This window comes from Nyctereutes procyonoides, unplaced genomic scaffold (assembly GCF_905146905.1).
Source record: "Nyctereutes procyonoides isolate TBG_1078 unplaced genomic scaffold, NYPRO_anot_genome, whole genome shotgun sequence".
Taxonomy (NCBI): Eukaryota; Metazoa; Chordata; class Mammalia; order Carnivora; family Canidae; genus Nyctereutes; species Nyctereutes procyonoides.
In genome coordinates this window covers 10,061,469-10,082,291 of record NW_026575030.1, presented here as the reverse complement: position 1 = coordinate 10,082,291, position 20,823 = coordinate 10,061,469, and the positions used below count along the sequence as shown (strand labels likewise).

At 40.1% G+C, this 20,823-nt stretch overlaps 1 protein-coding gene across 4 annotated transcripts in view; it reads left to right on the top strand.

Moving 5' to 3' along the window:
• CLASP1 (cytoplasmic linker associated protein 1) overlaps nt 1-20,823 on the top strand; it is a 266,188-nt gene that overhangs the window by 134,551 nt on the left and 110,814 nt on the right. For 2 of the 4 annotated variants that reach the window (XM_055315783.1, XM_055315784.1), the window contains 6 exons: nt 10,401-10,553; nt 13,336-13,409; nt 14,568-14,660; nt 15,536-15,681; nt 16,768-16,903; nt 17,931-18,001. In XM_055315783.1, the coding sequence (XP_055171758.1) occupies nt 10,401-10,553; nt 13,336-13,409; nt 14,568-14,660; nt 15,536-15,681; nt 16,768-16,903; nt 17,931-18,001 (673 nt within the window). Of the gene's footprint in view, nt 1-9; nt 77-254; nt 431-10,400; nt 10,554-13,335; nt 13,410-14,567; nt 14,661-15,535; nt 15,682-16,767; nt 16,904-17,930; nt 18,002-20,823 lie in introns of those variants that run through there. The other 2 variants (XM_055315785.1, XM_055315786.1) reach the window with 2 other exon arrangements.

Genomic DNA, 20,823 nt, shown 5'->3' with positions numbered 1-20,823 from the left:
TGTTCTTTGCTGTCATTGCAAGAAGCGGGTTGATGTGGTACAGGCAACACCTGATGCTTTCGGATGCTTGCCAAAGGTAGGCACTGTTACCCCTTGTTTTTGACAGATAGGAAAACAGAATCCATTTTCTTTCTAAACCTTGAGGTTAGTCTTAATGAAAGCACAGGCCTGTGACTGGTGGCCCCACCTTCGGCTGGGCTCACTGCCAGCTATGCCTTTCCTCTCCCACAAAGTAATCCTTGGGCCTCTCTGTTGTCCACATACCGACATCTCTCCTGAGCCTCCTCATTGTTACCTATCTGCTCATAAACCAGAGAGAACCCTTTCTGTCTGAAAGAAGGAATGAGCCTTGATCTGCACCAGCAGAAGGCACTTGTCACTTCTCACCCATTGTGGATGCTTCGTTCCCACCAGGGCCTTTAAGAAACAGGTATCGGTGGAGGTTTGCCTCACAACCTCCTTAGTTTCCCTCTCCAGTTTCTAGTGGTGCTTTCTTTGCCTATCTTCTCTCCCAGTTTTCCCCTTTAGCTTCCTTTGTAAAGGATTAGTTAAAACTAAACGAATTTTTGCCTCTTCATCTTGTCTCTTCTTGCTTTATCTATACTAGGGGTGTTGTGACTGAGATAGTCTTAAATGCCAGCTTAGCTTTCTGGCAGCAGGTTCTTGGCTGAAGGAGTGGAAAGGACTCCTCACTATAAAGCTTGATGATGTTTGAGGTTCGCCTTTTCTGTGGTAGAGAGTGGATTACTGGTACCAAAGGGGCAGGAGTGGTACTCCTGAGCACCTCTGTAGCTTCCCTTGCCATTTCCATTTTATACTTTGAAATATTCCAACATTTCCAACCAGATCAAAGCTTATTATATCCCTCATGCTCTGACAAGTTTTTTTTTTTTAAGATTTTATTTATTTATTCATGAGAGACATGGAGAGACAGAGAGAGAGAAAGAAAGAGAAAGAGAGGAGAGAGAGAGAGGCAGAGACATAGGCAGAGGGAAAAGCAGGCTCCATGCAGGGGGCCCGACGTGGGACTCGATCCCAGGTCTCTGGGATTACAACCTGAGCCAAAGGCAGACACTTAACTGCTGAGCCAGCCAGGTGTCCCAAAAGCGTTTCTTAACAGGTCTTCTGAGCCATGAACATGGAATATCTTCATTTATTTGGTCTTTAATTTCTCTTAACAATGTTACATAGTTAGCAGCGTATGTGTCACCTTAATGCTGTTGCCATTTAAATTGTTAATTTCATTTTTGGATCATTCATTGCTGATGTATAGAAATACAATTGATTTTTCTGTATTGGTCATGTACTTGTTACCTTGCTGAGCTTATTTATTAATTCTAATAGTTTTTTAATGAATTCTGTAGAACTTTCTACATATAAGATTATGTCATCTATGAATAGAGACAGTTTCAGTTCTTCCTATCTAATGTTGATTTTTTTTCTTCCTTTATTAATTGCCCTGGATAGAATCTGTAGTACAGTATTGAGTAAAAGTGGCAAGAGCAGGCATCTTGTCTGAGGGGTAAAGCATCTAGTCTTTCACCATTAGGTATGACGTTAATAGAGTGTTTTTTGTGAGTTCCCCTCTAATCTCTGTTGTGTTTTTAGCACGAAAGGGTTTTGTTTTGGTCACTATCAAGTACTTTGCTGCATCCATTGAGCATGTTGTTTTGTCTTTTAGTCCACTGATACAATGTATTCGATTAATTGATCTTATAATCAACATTACATTCCTGAGATAAATCCCACTTGGCCATAATGATAATTATTTGTATATGTTGCTGGATTTGGTTTGCTTAGTATTTTGTTGATTTTAAGTCCATGTTTGTAGGAGATATTAATACTGTGTTTAAGAAATTATCTTAAGTAAATAGTTTTCTTAGGTAAGGAAACATTTGTTATAAGAAATAAATAAGATAATGCACAGAAAGCACTTAGCACAGTGCTCAGCACAAGGTAAGTGGCAAGTTTATATGGATTGCTTTTTTTAAATTATCGTGACTCAGATCAGAGGATCTTGAATTGGACAGACATGGACTTGAATCTTGGCTTCTTCCACCTTCTAATTTGCTTCTACTTAGCCTCATGACTTTGGGCCCATTATACCTGGATGTGTTAAGTTTCTTTACCTTTAAAGAAAAGTACCTTTAAGGGTAGAGTTGTCAGGAGGACTTGATGAAATCTGCAGAAAACCAATCACAGGGTCTAGCATGGGCATGGTTGGCTCTTTCTGGGTGGAGCTGGGCAAGAACTTGGAGGGGCAGCCAGCACTAGACTAGTGTTTTCAGAATAACATAGGAATATGTTGGGCACATCAGGCAAGACTGCAGAGAGTGAAGCCTTGGCTCTGTGAACATTCAAAGAAAGAAGAAATTTGGGGATATTTATAAAAGCAGTAAGCCTTTGAGCTTATTATCAGGTCTCTCTGCAGCCTCTTTGGGGAATGCTAATTATATTCTAGTTACTAAGCTGTCCCATTTCTTACTCCCTTTCCGTAACCAGGGAGTGGGTGAATTTGTAATGCTATCAGGAATATCAGCTTCCACAAAGTGACCCTAATGCAGTGAAACAGAGAGTTAGTTGTCTTTGCTCTAGAAAATGAGACATTTCCTCCCTATTGGGCTTCCACTAGTCAAAGCCTGCCTTAGGAGAAAAGAGGAAAAGCTGTGTGGTTTAGGTTCTGGCCTTTGTGGCAGATGGACAAGAGAATAGGCATTTCTTAGTTTTGGTGACATTTTGTTTCTCCTCATGGATGAGTGTATACATTTTCTAAATGGACAGGGTAATCCAAAGTTTGTAATTCTAGGTTCCAGACACTGAACTTGAAGCCTTGTCTTTAGACTATTCTGTTTCTCTATCACCCTGGATCCAAACTTGTAGTTATGGTGATATATAAAAATGGTCTTTCTGATCATTGTTTTTTAAAGATTTATTTATTTGAGAGACAGAGAGTGCACACACATGTGTGTGAGTGAGGGGAGGGCCAAAGAGAGAGAATATTCGAGCAGACCCTCTGCTGAGCACCAAGTCCAGTGTGGGGCTCCATCTCATAATCCATGAGATCACCACCTGAGCTGAAATCAGGAGTCAGGCACGTAACCGACTGAGCCACCCCAGCACTCCTCTGATCACGTTTGACCTATAGAATCTGTCTGTGGCTTGTTACGTTATATCTTTCCCCATCCAGCTTGGCTAGAGTTCACTTCTGAGGCAATTGGGGCCCTGTTGGGGCTCGCCCAGGGATTTCAGAGCCTGAGGCAGGTGAGGCTGATGTACTGCTTCTGTCCTCCCGGCTGGCCATGTTCTCTCTCTAGCCTCCACCTAGCACCTTGTCCACAGTTCAAGACTTGTGCAAGACACGTTTGGAGACTTGTTTAGAATTCTGCTGGTTTGCTTTTGGGTCCGTGGTTGACCGTGTTACTGTTTGTTCTCTGGCCTTTTGTTTCTTCAAAGAGTCCTGTCTCTTCTGTGTTTAAAAATCTCTTTTGTACCTGTAGCCCTTTTCACCTTTCTATTTTGTTGCTTTCACTCCACTGGGCCTACTAACTCGGTTGCCAGGAATGAGGTGAATAGAGGGTTGGATGAAGATCACAGTGTCGCTCTGTAGAAACTTGATGAGTCATTTAAAAATGTCTTGTTCCAGTACTGTAAAAAGGGGAAGGGAGCCCAGGTGATTTAAAGGATTAAAAGGCTGAGACCTGAAGGCCCAGGTTTCTACCCAAGACAGTCAAATGAAAGTAGTGACTCTCAGATGACGGTCTTTGCAGTGGTGGCTGCAGATAGAATCACTTACTCCTTTAGGCTCAGGTAAATGTATCTGTCGTTACCACCATTTTCTGTGTAACATATGTTGTCCTACAGTGTGAAAAATTTTAAATAGATGTTCTAGCATAAGCAAGCATACCTAAAAATACTCATTTTCACGTTTTTCTCTTAAAGGTCTAGGAAAAAAGAGACTATATCCTAAGATTTGTCTACTTAGCTGAAAACCCTAAAGAAAATAGGATTTTTCTTTCTTTTCTTTTTTTTTAAAAGATTTATTTATTTATTCAGAGAGAGAGAGAGAGAGGGAGGGAGAGAGGGAGAGAGGCAGAGACACAGGCAGAGGGAGAAGCAGGCTCCATGCAGGGAGCCTGACGTGCGACTTGATCCCGGGTCTCCAGGATCACACCCCGGGCTGCAGGCGGCGCTAAACCGCTGTGCCACCGGGGCTGCCCGAAAATAGGATTTCAATGACGAGTAAAGTTCGGTATGGATTACTTAGTTGAGAAAGACAGAAATGTGTTGGAAGCTTAGAGGCTCCTCCTTCGGGGCTACGTCCAGAGTGGAGCCACTCTAACCACAGCCAGGTATAAAGGCAGCTTTTCTGTCCAGTTAAAGAATAATATGTTCTATGTAAGAGAATTTCCCAGTTGATTGAAATTAGGATACTTTTCAGAAGGCTAACGTTTTTAATTTGATTTCAATTTCTGCATGTTTAAAAGCTGGTAAACAGGGCAGACTGGGTGGCTCAGTGGTTTAAGCACATGCCTTCCACCCAGGGCGTGATCCTGGAGTCCTGGGATCGAGTCCCACATCGGGCTCCCTGCGTGGAGCCTGCTCCTCCCTCTGCCTGTGTCTCTGCTTCTCTCTCTCTCTGTGTCTATCATGAATAAATAAATAAAATAAAAAAAATTTAAAAAAATAAAAGCTGGTAAACACAGAACAAACTTACTTTGTGTCAGTTTTCAGTAGGCTCATTTAGCTTTTATCCTGCAAACACCTTTTCAGGTAAAGTGTCTCTAATTGTAAAGCAGTGTGAAAATAAAAATAAAAATAAAGCAGTGTGTCCAACTGCTAATCTGAAAAACAAATACGTTCTTTTCTCTTCCCCCCTAGATTTCTAATTCCAATAGAACATATGAATTACTTTCTTATTTTTAAAAATTTATTTGCGAGGTAGAGAGAGCATGTGCTTGTGTGCCCATGCATGTGCTAACAGAGGTGGAGGGAAGAATGGAGAGGGAGAGAGAATCCCAAGCAGACTCTGCAGTGAGTGAGGAGCCCGACTCAGGACTTGATCTCACAACCCTGAAAGCATGACCTGAGCCAAAACTAAGAGTTGGATGCTCAACCAACTGAGCCACCCACGTGCCCTGAATTATGTTCTTTGTTAATAAAGAGGTCACACGAAAATAATTGAATCTCTTTTTTGAAAAGGATTTTATTAATTTATTTGAGAGAAAGATAGAGTAAGCATGAGTGGGGATGGGGAGTAGAGAGAGGGAGAAACAGACTCCCTGCTGAGCAGGAAGCCTGATGCCGGGCTCAATCCCAGGATCCTGGGATCACGACCTGAGCCAAAGGCAGACGCTTGACTGAGCCAGCTAGGTGCCCCGAAAATAATTGAATCTTGATGGCACAGGCTTGTGGTTGGGAGCATCTGCTGTTGTGCCTATTGGACTATATAACTGTGACTCGACCTCTGTACAGGCACTGGCATTCAGAGCAATTTGGGGTTTTGGGGGTTTTTCTTTTCTTTTTAAAAATATTTTATTTATTCATGAGAGATACAGAGAGAGAGGCAGAGACACAGGCAGAGGAAAAGCAGGCTCCCTGCAGGGAGCCTGACGTGGGACTCGATCCCAGGACCTGGGATCACGCCCTGAGCCAAAGGCAGATGCTCAACCACTGAGCCACTCAGGCATCCCTAGGGGTTTTTCTATATATATGTTTGCTTTTACTTTCTGTTTAGCTATCAGGCTTTCAACTGTCACTTGTCATTAATATCATTGTGCTTTACTCCTACACACCTCATACCCCCTTCCTATATTTAGTTGCTTCTAATCCGGTTAGAAAAAACATTAAGTAAACCTGCTAGATTTGTTTCCAAGGGGTGTAAATGAAAAGACTGATGAGTGAGACTCTTAGAGCTCATTTTTATTTTTTATTTTTTTAAATTTTTATTAATTTATGATAGGCACACAGTGAGAGAGAGAGAGAGAGAGAGAGAGAGAGAGAGAGAGGCAGAGAGGCAGAGACACAGGCAGAGGGAGAAGCAGGCTCCATGCACCAGGAGCCCGACGTGGGATTCGATCCTGGGTCTCCAGGATCGCGCCCCGGGCCAAAGGCAGGCGCCAAACCGCTGCGCCACCCAGGGATCCCTATTTTTTATTTTTTAAAAATATTTTATTTATTTATTTGAGAGAACCGAGTGAGAGAGAGCACGAACGGGTGGGGAAGGGCAGAGGGAGAAGCAGAGTCTTTACTGAGCAGGGAGCCCACTGTGGGGCTCAATCCCAGAAACCTGGGGTCATGACATTAGTCAAAGGCAGATGCATAATCCACTATGCCACCTCGGTGCCCTTAAAGCTTATGTTTTAAGAAAAATCTAACAGTAGGGGTGCCTGGGTGGCTCAGTCAGTTAAGCATCTGCAGACAGCTCAGGTCATGATTTTGGGGTTCTGGGATTGAGCCCCACATTGGACTCCCTGCTCAGCGGGGGGGCTGCTTTTCTCTCTCCCTCTGCCTACTGCCCCCTTGCTTGTGCTCTCTCTGTGTCAAATAAATACATAAAATCTTTTTTTTTTTTTTAAGATTTTATTTAATCATGAGAGACACACAGAGGCAGAGACAGGCAGAGGGAGAAGCAGGCTACCTGCGGCTCAACCGCTGAGCCACCCATGTGCCCCATAAATAAAATCTTAAAAAAAAAAAAAAAACCAAAAAACTTAACACTGACTGCCCAGTGTTCCTTTTCTCCCCTCCCCTTCCTCGGAAGGCGTTTTCATACAGAAATTTGTGGTAAGACTCCTCCCTTCTCAGGGAGTACACTATTATATGACATCTTGAGTATGCTTATCCAAGTTAAAATTAACTTTTACAAAATATAACCTCCTTTAGGGCAGAATCTAAACTGCTACCGTTTTTTTCATGCTTCCCCAGTTTTTGTGTGGCATCTCATACTACAGCATGTATTCTAAATACCACCATGTCCATACGCCGACCAGGGTCCTTTGCCTGGCTTCCAGGTCATCTGCCTGTGACATGAGACTCTAAAAAGAATGAAAACTAAATGTCGAGGGTTTTATTTTTGCCTTAAACAGTAAGTTATAAAATTATAATCTGATGAGAAAGTCTTATCTTTATTCATCTATTTACTATCTCTAGTGCTGTTCATTATTTTGTTATGTAAATCCAAGTTTCCACTTGGTATCATTTTCCTTTTGCAGGAATATTTTCCTTGCACATTTCTTGGGAGTGCAGGTCTCCTGGTGAAGAATTCTTTTTTGGTTTGTCTGAATATGTTTTTCTTTAACTGTTATTTTTAGAAGATATTTTTGGTGGATATAGAATTCTAGGTAATATGTTCCCGTCAACTGTTTTCAAGATTCTGTTCCATTGTCTTCTGACACATATGGTTTCTGATGAAGCTTGTCATTTTCTTTTGTAAGTGATATCTTCTTTTCTTTCTGATACTGTCCTACAGGTCTCTGAGTCTCTATTCCACTTACTTATCTGTATTAAGTGTGTGTTGGAAATGTTAGTTACATTGTCAGGTATCTGCCTTTTGTTATGTTATGCTTTGCTTGGCAGAGCCTTTAGTTACTTGCAGGTCTATTCTAATACCCTAGAGGTCTGTTTTTAATGGCAGGTTTACTATAACCTTCCCTGCATAAAATGGTTCAGCCCTTCCATTAAGGCCTGCCCTCTCAGGGTCTCACTGAATGCCTGGGGTGAGTCTCCAAGGGCATTCTGCTCTGGTGCATGAACACATTCCTACTTTGTGCACACATTGGGATTTCTTCAGCCTGCAACCTCCTGGTCATTTTTCACCCTACCTTGGGTGTGGAATTTCACTCCTGCAATGCATGGCCTAGAACTCAGTTCATTTCTAGAGGTCTCTTTCCCTTTTTGTGCAGCATCTTCTTTCCCAGCACTCTGCCTGTACCTTCCAGGGCCCTCTGTCCCCTTGAAGTCTGATCTTCATTTTTTCCACTTAGCAAGGCTTCCAAGGTTCATTTTGGGGTCCCCTTCCCAGTACTTGGTAACCTGGAAATTGTGTCCAGGGAGGAAGCTGGGTGACTATAACTCACCCTATTTCTCCCTCTCATGGCTCACAGTTCTGCACTGTCTGTTGTCTCATCTGAGATAGTTGTTTTACAGACTCTGGTTTCTAGCTGTTTGCTGACAGTGGTAGTGTCTGGCTGGTCCTGGATACTCATCATCCTTGTTGCGGTAGAAACCTCAGGAAATCTGGTGACATTGGCCCATTGAAAATAATTTTCACTAAGTGAATGCAGTTCTCCATGCCGTGCCTGCCCATGTTAGAAAAAAAACTAAACAGACTTTACATAAATTTCTGAGTGAAGCATAGTAGTGTCCTCACTTGTCCTTTTCATTCTGTACCTTTCCCACAGACTGGAACTGTTACTGTTCTGACAAGAATGATGATTAGCACTCCCCTGAGGGCAGGTGGGCTGAGAGCAGTCCTTGTCTCTGCTAATGCTCACTTGTCTCTGCTAATGCCCACTGCTAATCATCTGCTAGTGCTCACTGGTTCCTTTTCATTGGGGTTGTTCCTATCCTTAATATGAGATGCAGTGTTACTCTTGGGAAGAGCCTTGTTAATGTATTTGCAGTTCAAGAGTCACCTTTTGAATCCACATAGGAAGTCTGTGCCAGGAGACCACTGAACTTATGGATCAGCGCAGAGTTGATGTGCGGACTGAAAAAAGTGTCTGTAAGAGGATTGCTTGATAAGGCGATCTGGAAAATACAAAGACACGTTGGAGGAAGCTAATTTACATAAGGATATGCATGTAGAAGGATGGGTCATACCCCCCCCCCCCACCAGCGTTGAATTAAAAACATCATGTAGTTTGAAGTGGATTGTTGGTAGTTGGGAGGTTCCTGAGTAGATAGGAGACTTGGCTGTTGATAGCTGAGCCAAGAAGCAACCAAATCAAGGAAACAGGCTGCTGTTTATACAGTTTTCTGGTCAACAGTTATTTTACTTCAGATGTATTGGTAGAGATCTAGCATCTTTATTCAGAAATCATGAATATTGCCAGCTACAGATGTTTGCTTGCTTGCTTGGTTTTTCTTTTTTCAATAACCCTTAGGTCCTTTGTTTAGCCTCCTGAATGACTCGCAGATACTGTGTAAGGCCATGGTACTCTATATAATGCACCATGATAGCTTTAACTTTGTGTCATCCAAATGTTGTTTCTAAATATGTTGATGTTTAAAAACCCAAAGATTAAAAAAAATTTTAATTGTTTTTCCTATTTATTTATTTATTTATTTATTTATTTGACAGAGTGAGTAAACACAACCCCGGGGGTGATGATAGGGGTGGGGAGCAGGGAGCCCAACTCAGGGTTTGATCCTAGGACCCTGGGATCATGACCCCCCAGCCGAAGGCAGACATTTAATCAACTGAACCACCCAGGAGCACCTCTTTTTTCTTTTAAATTTTAAATGAATATTTCAGTTTTCCTTGGACTATTCATTGGATCCATTGATGCTTAGAAAGTTTAGAAGTTAATGAACTGAAGAAACATGCTCGATCCCACTAAAAGAGAAACGAGACATTGAAGAGGAAGCATTTTTTTCATCTGTCAAATTGATTGACATTTAAAAATGGTAATACTTAGTGTTGGCAGGTGTGTGACAACATGGGTACTTCTTTGAACTTCAGAAAAAAAGAACTTTACTTTTCTGAAAATAAGTTTGGCAGTAGATATTAAAATCTTTTATACTATTTGACCCAGTAGGTATTGCTTCCAGGGTGGTGTTGGTTTGTTTTCTTTTGTTTTTTTTTCTTTCTTAAAATTGTTAGAGATTTAAACAAAAATGCATATAGGAAGGTGTTTGTTGCAATGTTATTTCTAATGGTGACCTATTAGAATGACCTCAAAGGCCTAACAATAGTTGTTGTTTCAGTTGTGGCATTTTCTCATTGCAGAGTACTGTGCAACCATTAAAATGGTGTTTATGAAGTATATTGGAAACCACATGGAAAAATGCACATATTTGAAATAAGCAAAGTACCAAATGATAGGTAGCCTCATGTCAACTGTTATTTAAAAATGCATGGAAGGATGGTCAGAAATAATGCCAAAATGTTAAAGTAACTGTTCTTAGGTGGTGCTTTTATAAGAGATTGTTTTCTTCTTTGTGTCTTCTCTTTTTTCCAAAATTAGAGCAGGAGAGCATTCTAGATATGTGAGAGCAAACATGATGTTTGTATCTGCATTTTGGATTTACCTAAGACCTTTTTAGACCCTGACCTGGCACTTCAAGTCTCAAGAGTAGGCACATCATTCACCCCTCTATGACTACTTTGTTGTTCTACATTCAGGTGGAAAAGTACTCCCCCTTTTTTTTAAACATTGATTTCTCTACTTTTGCTTCAGATAAAAATTTTGATGATGAAGATTCTGTGGATGGTAATAGACCTTCCTCTGCTAGTTCTACATCATCCAAAGCTCCACCCAGCTCACGGAGAAACGTTGGAATGGGGACCACCCGCCGGCTTGGATCATCCACCCTTGGATCCAAGTCTTCAGGTAAGATGAACCTCCGTGGGGTGCTGTGGGATCGGCTTTGCCAGCTTTTAAAACCAGATGTGCATGTGCATGTTTGTCTTCTGTGTCCTTCAGGAGTGGAATGATCCTGTTTGCAATATGTTTTTGCTTGCTGTTCTTTAAATTAGTACTGTGCTATTCATGCTAATAGCTGACAGTAGAAATTTGAGCTGTTGTGTTGCCATGTTTTGGTACGGGGCTTGGGGGAGTCCATGGGAGAATATGGCCAGGGCAGAGGCGAGCAGAGCTTGGAGACAGAGCAGGAGTGTGCCCTTATGGCTTTATTCCGTTATGGGGCTCCAGCCATGCTTGAAATTACCATGGGGCCTTTTTTTTTTTTAATTTTTATTTATTTATGATAGTCACAGACAGAGAGAGAGGCAGAGACATAGGCAGAGGGAGAAGCAGGCTCCATGCACTGGGAGCCCGATGTGGGATTCGATCCCGGGTCTCCAGGATCGCGCCCTGGGCCAAAGGCAGGCGCCAAACCGCTGCGCCACCCAGGGATCCCCCTTCTGTCTTTAAAATGTATTTTGTTCCTACAAATAGCATTATTCCTTGTGAGACCTGTGTGAATGTTGACCTAAGTTATAAGAAAACGGTAGGGATTAGCTCCCCAAAGCTTTTTGAACATTGATTTACAAAGATGACTTCCTCTAAGTCCTTCCTCTGCCATCCTCTAATTTAGACAATTTGAGCCCTTATTATATATAACTTGCATTTTCCTGTCACATTTGAAATCAACATGCAACTTTCTTTTTACTTCAAATTGTCTTTAGACAATTGTTTTTAGAACTGTTCTTATTGTTAGCATTGGGCTTTTGAAGTTGGCTGGATGAACAGAGTTAAAACTGGGGAAAGGATTGACATTAAAATGCTGTCTCCTGATGGTCTTTCTGGCCTTCTTTGCTGGCCTTAGAATGTTGGGGTTTTGGCCTCGGTCAACTCGATGCCCCTGCAGTACCTTTGCACCCAGCTTCTCTGTCCATGTTAAAATAGCTGTGTTTATGGTTGACAGGGATGTTTACAGCAGGGATGGCAGAAGGAAAAGCTGTGTGTTTGTTGGTATTGTTGGCCCTTTCTATCTTTTTTATTTTTCAATGTATTAAAAAGGTTGTCTTTGAGTGTAAATTCACAAAGCATCAAGTTAACTATTTTGAAGGTATTAGTCCAGTTGCATTTAGTATATTCAGTGTTGTGCAACCACCACCTCTGTCTAGTTCAGAAGAGCTTCTCCGCTCCCAAAAGGAAGCCCCGGATCCTTTAGACAGTTGCTCCCCGTGTCTTCCTTCCCCCAGCCCCTGGCAGCAGTCTGCATTGTGCTTCTGTGCTTTTGCCCACCCTAGATATTTCATAGAAATGGAGTCATGTAGCATGTGATCTTTTGTGTCTGGCTTCTTTCACTAAGCATAATGCTTTTATCTGTGTTGTAGCATGTATCAGCACTTCTTTCCTCTCTATGACTGAAAAACCTTTCTAATCTTTCATTAAGAAAATCTATCCTTGGAAGGCATCAGTTCCACAAACAAGGCTTAGAAGATTTCTACATCATCAGACTGCTTTTTTTCCCTTCCTGTCCCTTACTCATACCCCTTCCAAAAGTCCTATCTCTAGGTTTTATAGAGAGCTCAGCCTTGCCCTAACCTTTTTTTCCAATTTTTTTTTTTTTAAAACAACATGGTTATAAATTGGCTTATTGACTCCTCCTTGTCTGATTCTGGGGCTTGCAGACCATGTTGGTCTCCGAGTCCCCTTTAGTACGTGGGTACGTGGTGTGACACTTGTCCAGGGCGTTGCTCAGGACCTGTCTGCTTGGGAGGATCCAGTCTTTACACCAAAATAGACATTGAGCATTACATCACAGTATGGCATTACTGTCATGTCTCTGCAGTTAGCTTGTGAACTCAGTTTGGGGAATCTTCATCAAAAGTTAAGGACATACATTTCTTGCTCCCAGAATCATGGAATCATCCATGGGGACCTCAGACACAAAATAACTTGTCTGCAAGGTAACCCTAGAAAAGCATTCAAACTAATCAGTGAAAATCCTTAATGAGGCTTACAAGATGACCGTAGACTCCAATTTTGAAACTTTTATTTTGGAGAAAATTAAAAAAAAAAAAAAGCCTGATAAGTCACATGATTTTCATGTGTGAAGTAGAGTTCATATATTAGCAAAAGAAAAAACTCTCTCAAATGATAGCAATCAACTTCTAAGTATACAGAGCATCTTACAACATCTTTGAGGTAAAATTGCTACTGATGTATATGTGAAAAATTGAGTTATCATGCATTAAGGGAAATGGAAATGTTTTGAGATTAATACAAAGTTGAAATGAAACTTAAATTCTTTAGAATTTACTTGAATATTTCACAAATTTGTTATGCTAGCTGCCTAACAATAACATAGCCTAATTTATGCCCTGAAGGATTAAATTTTGTTATATATCTGTTTATTAGGAGCCTTTCAAAAGATTCAGACATGACTATAATATAAACTATCTATATCTTATAGAGGTTAAAAGTCTTCCTTAACAAGTAGTCGGCCCCTTTAAATGACTACGCTAATGTATATAGTATCATAGAATTACTACATTTCACCTTGATATTAAAAGCTAGTAATGTTTTATCAGTTCCACAACACTAAATTTTCATTAAGCCTTTAGAAAAATAGATACAAATCTTCTAAGATGTAATGATTGTTTATATTCAGATTACCCCTGTTTACATTGTTCGCATTTAAAAAATCAATCTTTTTTTATAGCTGCAAAAGAAGGAGCGGGTGCTGTTGATGAGGAGGACTTTATTAAAGCATTTGATGATGTACCTGTAGTGCAGGTGAGTGAGGATATTTGAGTGTGATTAAAAACAGCTAAGACATACTCTTCAATTTTCAGTTTTCAAATAGGTGATATGTGAAGTCCCTTCCTAGATGAGGCGATTTTTAACTCAGAGACTACAAGAGATCTGCTGTTGCAGACTAGAAAACATTGGTGCCTTTTATAGCTGAAATGAAGAGCGAAAGTCAAGACCCAAAGTGATCTTTGAATACGAACTGGAGAGAAGTTGCTTGTTGCTCTAATAATAAATTTGTGGGTTAAGTCAGGTAAATGAGAGAAAGCAATGATAGATTTAGGTGTGAGAACAAAGAATCATGCTTATTTAGGGACTTGCCTTTTTTAGGATTATTTGTAAATTTCAAGGAACTGGGTGTCTGCAAAACTATAAAGAGCAGATTAATAAAAGTCCAAGCCTATGTTGTTGTGATGCTTCACTTAAGTCCCTAACAGATGAAGCAGACATTGCTTGTAAGATTGGGGTACACACATTTTAACTGCTTTTGTGCCTCAATGTCATCTGTTGTTAGCTGGGGGCTTATGACACCTTTCCTCAGCCTGCACTGAATGTGGTGCTCTGGATTCCTACAGCACTAATTAATGTCTGTGCGATCACTTGCCACCTGCTGCTTGGTTGCCATATGTGTATAAATCATGTAACCGGCATCATAGGCTCAGGTTCATCCTTAAGTCCTTGACCTTCCCAGTTTACATCATTCTTGGCTGATTATTCCCCTGCCTATCTTATTAGTCAGGTGTATGCATAAATGAGAAAGGAGATTGGAAGAGAGTGTTCAAGTTATGTGTATAATGTGGTGTTACAAATAATACTAAGAGTAATAAATGACTTATGCATCACTGACAGTTCCCCCGCTGGCTTCCTTCTCTTCTGTACATGAAATCATCTGTGAAGTTTATAGTAAAGCTGTGTTTGAAGCAGGGTTATCCATATTTGGTATGAAATCTAGGGAGTATATATTCATAATGGAAGGAAGCTCATTCTAAGACAAATCTGCTTAGATGTTATCTTGTAGGTCCTTCTGAAAAATGAAATAATTTCTTTTAAAGTATACTTAATGCTCTTGACTTTGATTAAAAACTACTCTTTGTTTATTCTATAAAATTCCTTACATTGGTTATAAATTAACTTTGCTTACAGATTTATTCCAGCCGAGACCTTGAGGAATCCATAAACAAGATTAGGGAAATATTATCTGATGACAAGCATGATTGGGAGCAAAGAGTAAATGCTGTAAGCTGTTGACTTCATGTGATTATATTTTCATTAGATTTATTTAAATGTTCTAAATAATTATGCAATTGGAGTATAGCTCTGATGAATTATAAGTAGTATTTTATATATAAATTACTGTATTTATACTTAACCCTTTTAGTAGAGTACCATACTTCTTTTTTAAAGATTTTATTTGTTTATTTGATGGGGTGGGGAGGGAGAACATGCACAAGCATGGGGGAGCAGCAGAGGCAGAGGAAGAAGGAGGCTCCCAGCAGAGTGGGGAAACCAATGTGAGGCTCAGTCTTAGGACCCTGGGATCATGACCTAACCTGAAGACATATATATGCTTATGTGACTGAGCCACCCAGGCGCCCCTGAATTGACTTTTCTCAGTGTGTGTCCCTCTCTTCCTTTCTTTCTTCATATTATATGCTGGAAAGTTCTGTCCCTTCTATTTTAAAAAGTGGATTAATGAAAAGTGGGGTGAACATTGAAATGAGAGTGTGTCTTATCTGAGGAAAGCTATTTTCCAGTGGTCAGCTGGCAGGAAGTGAGGTGATAAAATTACTGCTATATTCCATTTAAACTCAGACTAGTCTTTTAGTAAGGATACAGTGGAGGATACTATATAAAAGACTATATAGGATTGCTCCTTTCTTTGATTCATTAAACAAATGGCAGTTGGAATTAGTTGTAGAATTGTAAGATACTGTATTTTAAAATAATCTGTTCTTTGTGAGTATGGTAGCTGATGCTGAATTGGCTGAATTCTTTTGGGAAAACCTTTTATATCAGTTAACTTTGTCTCTTGTTTGATAGTTTTTGTTGTTTTTATATTTATGGTTTTAAAAATTGTTTTGTGTATCTCTTAATTTTTTTTGTCCCGTCAGCTTAAAAAGATTAGATCTTTACTTTTGGCTGGTGCTGCTGAGTATGATAACTTCTTTCAACATTTGCGTCTTCTGGATGGAGCCTTTAAATTATCTGCTAAGGACCTGCGGTCTCAGGTAGTGCGGGAGGCTTGTATCACGCTGGGGTAAGGACTGCCATGCTTCACATTCTCACACATCGTAAAATAGTCTCGTTGCAGTGCTTCAGAGATGGTTCATTGAATATGCCCAGCAAGTCTCTTTAATGTACCTTCTGACTAGTGTCCAGGACCAATTCCATTTATATGTTTGTTGGTACTTTTATAGTATTACAGTATTTCCTGCCCACTGATGTAAAAGTGACAGATTTTCAATTTTATTCAGTGACTTAGCTCTGAAGCCTTTATTTTATTTATTTTTTAAAGATTTTATTTATTTATTCATTAGAGACACAAAGAGAGAGAGAGAGAGGGAGAGGCGCAGAGACACAGGCAGAGGGAGAAGCAGGCTCCATGCAGGGAGCCCGACGTGGGACTTGATCCTGGATCTCCAGGATCAGGCCCTGGGCTGAAGGCGGCGCTAAACTGCTGAGCCACCTGGGCTGCCCTGAAGCCTTTATTTTAAACTTGAAGCAGTTGTTACAATAATACAGAAAAAAGAAATTTTGCAAATTTTTGTTTCTCAGCTTTTTCATGGAGTTTTGCTGCCTGGATATATCATGATGATCAGAATTTTTGTTTGTTTCCAGAAGAGTACTGTAGCTATAAAGTTAAAGTCAAAGGCTATAATTTTACACTAGCTAAACCTGTTATCAGTGTTTGAAGCTGGAACTTCTGTGTTTGAAAGTGTGTCAGAATATCAAAACAGCAATAGGAAGGAGAAACTGCAGCTGTTGAAAGTGTCAGATATGGAAGCATTTATATTATGTGTTAAAGGTTTTTTAATGGGGCAAGAGGAGGGAAAGGGTGAGGGAGCTTTCTCATTTATATTTTGTGTATGATCAGTTTGTCTTTTGCTATTTTCAGACTCATTAGTTGGAAATGATTTATTTAAAAAATAAAAGAACCAAACTTGTGGGCCAATGGCTATTTCCCAAGTCCACTTTGTGCACATTGGAAGTATTTTTAAAGTATCTTAGACTGTTACCTTTATCTCTAGATAACTTTAATCAAAAGCCCTGCAATGTTGAAGTTTATATGCTTCACTGTTTGCAAGAAATACAGCTACAGTGCAGTTTTCCTTTCTTATCGTAGGCATCTGTCATCAGTTCTGGGAAATAAGTTTGACCATGGAGCTGAAGCCATTATGCCAACCATCTTTAATTTAATTCCAAATAGTGCCAAAATTATGGCCACTTCTGGTGTTGTAGCTGTTAGGTTAATCATTCGGGTAAGTATATTTTGGGGCCATACATAGAATAAGCAAGTGGCGAATGTTGGTGGTTGATAAGTGACATTGGAGGCATTTTTCATTAGCATGATTTCATATAGTTAGAATCATATTGTAGATACAAATCAGCTTCCCCCCTCCTTAATTATATCCTATATGAGCCTTTTACATTTTGTGATGTGAATTATGGATATGGTGTATGCCTACTGATGTGTTGATCATTTACTCATCATTGGCTTTAAATATTTGAACATCTGCATCTGCTTCTGGGTTTCTACGTAGTTCTTTTTGTCTCCAGATATTACTCCTTAATTCCCAGTCATTACATTTTAGCTATTTGTGCTTGTGGCTTTGTTATTCACCTTAAGTTTTTATTTAGTTAATTGTGTTTAAGCCCATAAACCAAAGGTTCTTTTCGGTGTTCTAAACACTGATTTATGTAAATAACTATCCAAGTAATTTACAGACAAGTTTTCAATAAAACCTAATAATGCACAAAAGCTAAAAATGAATGTTCTCCACATCACCTTCTTCTCACTTGCGAGTCTCTTTTCCCTAGAGGCAACCCTTGAGACTGGGACTTGATGATGCTAAAATCTTTCCAGAATATTCCTGGTTATTGTGGGTCACTTAGTTGTATTATTTTTAGCCCCTACTATTTGCACCACCTACTTGAAATATTAAATCCAAAGCCATTGTTGGACATTCCCATTGAAACAGTATCAAAACATTGGTCTTCAGATCCCTTTTGAACTCAGTTAGATCCCCATTGCCAGATAGTTTAGACTTCCCACCAATGGTTTGTTGGATTTATTTATATATCATTGGGTGGTCTGTTGAGGCTCTGTAAATTTGTCATGGCCTTTGGCAATATCCAATGAAATTCTTTTTCCTTTTTAAGCTCTGTGAAGTTCTAATCTAAATATATATGTGCTTTAGGTGGCTTAATGAGGAAATATGGTTGTCTTAGTTTTATTTTATTTTTGTATTTTCAAGTGTTCACCTCTGTTTTTGTTGTTCTCTGCAGCACACACACATCCCTAGGCTAATACCTGTCATAACAAGCAACTGTACCTCTAAGTCTGTTGCAGTTAGAAGGTAAATTTTTAAAGTTTCCTCATTGTTTTTAAATTGTTAAAAATCAAAATAAATTCCAGAATTTGTATCCATGGAAACAAATTCATGTTTGAAATGTTAAAATTATTTTAAATTATTGCAATAAAGGTCTTTGGTTTGAAGGATCTTGATCTAAATAGTCTGGAAAATAAATTTGGACAACCTCTATTAATTGTATGTGTGTGTGAGAGAGAGAGAGAACAAGAGAGAAAAGGAGAGAGAGAGAGAGAATGTGCATATGTATGTATGTGAGTTAATGGAAGGGAGTATACATTTTTTTCCAGATAGTCCCTCTAACCTAAATCATCGGTGTACTCCTTCTCTGAATGAAAGTGGTAACTGCATGCAAGAAAAAGAACATTATAAAAATTGATTACATCTATTTAATATTACTGTAGGTAGAAGGAGGTATATGTTGTTCCCTCTTCTGACAGTGATTTCTGGGATTTTGAATCCTGTCCAATATGTGCTTTTGCTGCGCAATTGTGGGAGATGTATCCAGGAGATACCACCTGGTTAGTTAGCTAGGTCTTTGTTCCAGATCCGTGGCTGGTTTTGGGTCCGGATGAGCTGCCCTAGATCACATGTGACAAATAAGGCTTCTTCTAGCTGGAATCTGTGGTTCTTGACTCTTGAGAGTATAATAAAACCTGTGGCATCTCTTGCCAAGAAAATGTAAATATGCAGAATAGTTTTGTGTAGATTTTAAGGGGATTTATGGACTCTGTTGAAGCCTCTCAGTGGATCATCATAGTAGGAGTTTCATAGGGTAAATTAATGGCCGGCCTGAGCAGCAGCCTCTTGACTACATTCCTGGAGTTCATTGTCTGATCCTAGTCCAGTGAAAGAGCCCTTCACTCTAGGCTTGGAGCCTGGCTTAAATTCACTGCCCATCATTTCCCTCCTTCCCTGGGATATCACATAGGTCTTGCCACATTTCCATGGGCGGGGTGCCTGCTACAGGCCTAAGGTGGCCGCCTATCCATCTTGTCAACAGCTCTGTGGAAGTCCTAAAGGAGGAAAGGGGAATCATCTACCTTTATGAAGCCAAGAAGAAAGGAATTGACATCTTCCACTGAAGAAGTTTAATCTCTAACTGCATGGCCTCCTGTATTTCTCTGAGGAATGCAATCTACCCTTTACCCACAGTTCAGCTTCGCCTTCTAGAGTTCAGAGTAAATTCAGCAGGGGAGAGGATGTTAGTGAATTTCAGAACCCAGTAGACTGCAGGGTGAAGCATTACCTCTTCCCATTGACTAATAGTCTAACCTATGAGTATTCTCATTATTCCTGGGGCAGAGTTGTTCCATGGGCTCAGTCATTGGGGTAAAGTGGTTTGGCACTTCATGTAGCCTTAATAAATGGTACCCATTATTAGAGTATGTTGCTGCTTTTGCTATTATTGTCACTATTGTTTTTGGTTTTCTGAGAGAAATTCAGAGTGTGCTAGGCCAAGTTCCTCTGATGAAGTGACATGGATCTTTGTTGTAGTATGTTACAGGATGTCTAGTGTAATCAGTCAGCTCAGGCTGCTGTAACAAAATACCGTATGCTGGCTGGCTTAAACAACAGAAATTGATTTTCTCACAGTTCTGGAAGCTGGAAATCTGAGGTTGCAGTGCTACCATGGTTGAGTTCTAATGAGTTCCATTTGCAGGTGGCTGCCTCGTTGCTGTGTCTTCACAAGGCAGAGAGAGAGAGAACATGCTATCTGGGGTTTTTTCTTAGAAGGGCACCGCCAGCCCCATTATTAGAGCCCCATTTTCATGACCTCATTTGAACCTGATTACCTCCTGAAGGTCCTATCTCCTTTATGTCTATGTAAAGGGCATTAGGGCTTCAGTATATGAATTTTTGGGGGGCATTAGGGCTTCAGTGTATGAATTTTGGGGCAACATTGTTCAGCCACAGAATTTAAAAATTCTGGCTTCTGATGCTAAATGACTGGTAACCTACAATCACTGTGACAATAGAAATGTCATCCCCTTCACTGCTCTCTCAGTCACACGCTAGGATTGCTCTTCTTACATTAGAGTGTGTGCATCAGTCAGAACCATGTGTCTTAATGCTGGAAGAAGTAATAGGGACATCCAGTCCCTCTGCCTTGAGAAAGGTAAAGAGAACTAAAGAGGTCGGTGTAACCTAGGCAGTGCACTTTCTGTGATGCACTCAGCCTGTACCTAGCTCTGCTTTGTAAAATTTGTAAGAAATGGACTGTACAGTCTCCTTGCCTCTGAGAAGTTTCTCATTTAGATGGGGAGATTAAAAACGATAATGCAAAGCAAGGTAAGAGTGAGTTACAACACTGGTGTTGGGGACTTAGGAATTCAGAGAGCAGTGATTACAGGCAGCTAATATATTCCTACAATGCTTCGTAGACAAATTGAAAAATTGAGTTGCATTTTGAGTGATGAGTAGGAGTAGGTAAAGAAAAGAGACAAGTTCTAACCTGATGTGTTTAAATACTGATGTGTTAATGCCAACATTGATACTACTTCTTTCTTTGTATGTTAGTCTGAAAAGTGGAAAATAAAACCTAACTTACAGGTCATATTTTTGACTAAATAGATTGTTCTAACAGAGACTTAAGACCAAAATTAGCACCAAAGATAACTTTATTCACTAAGAGATATAAATTAAAAAAGAAAAAGAGACAAGAAAATCAGCCCAGGAAATGCCATGAAGAACAGGGAAGAAATAGAATAAACATGGCCTGGGTTAGAGCTTGGGTAGGGAGAGTGACAGAGAAGAGACCATGTGGGCGTGAGTCAGTGTCCTTCCTGAGGGAAAGTATGCTTCACAGC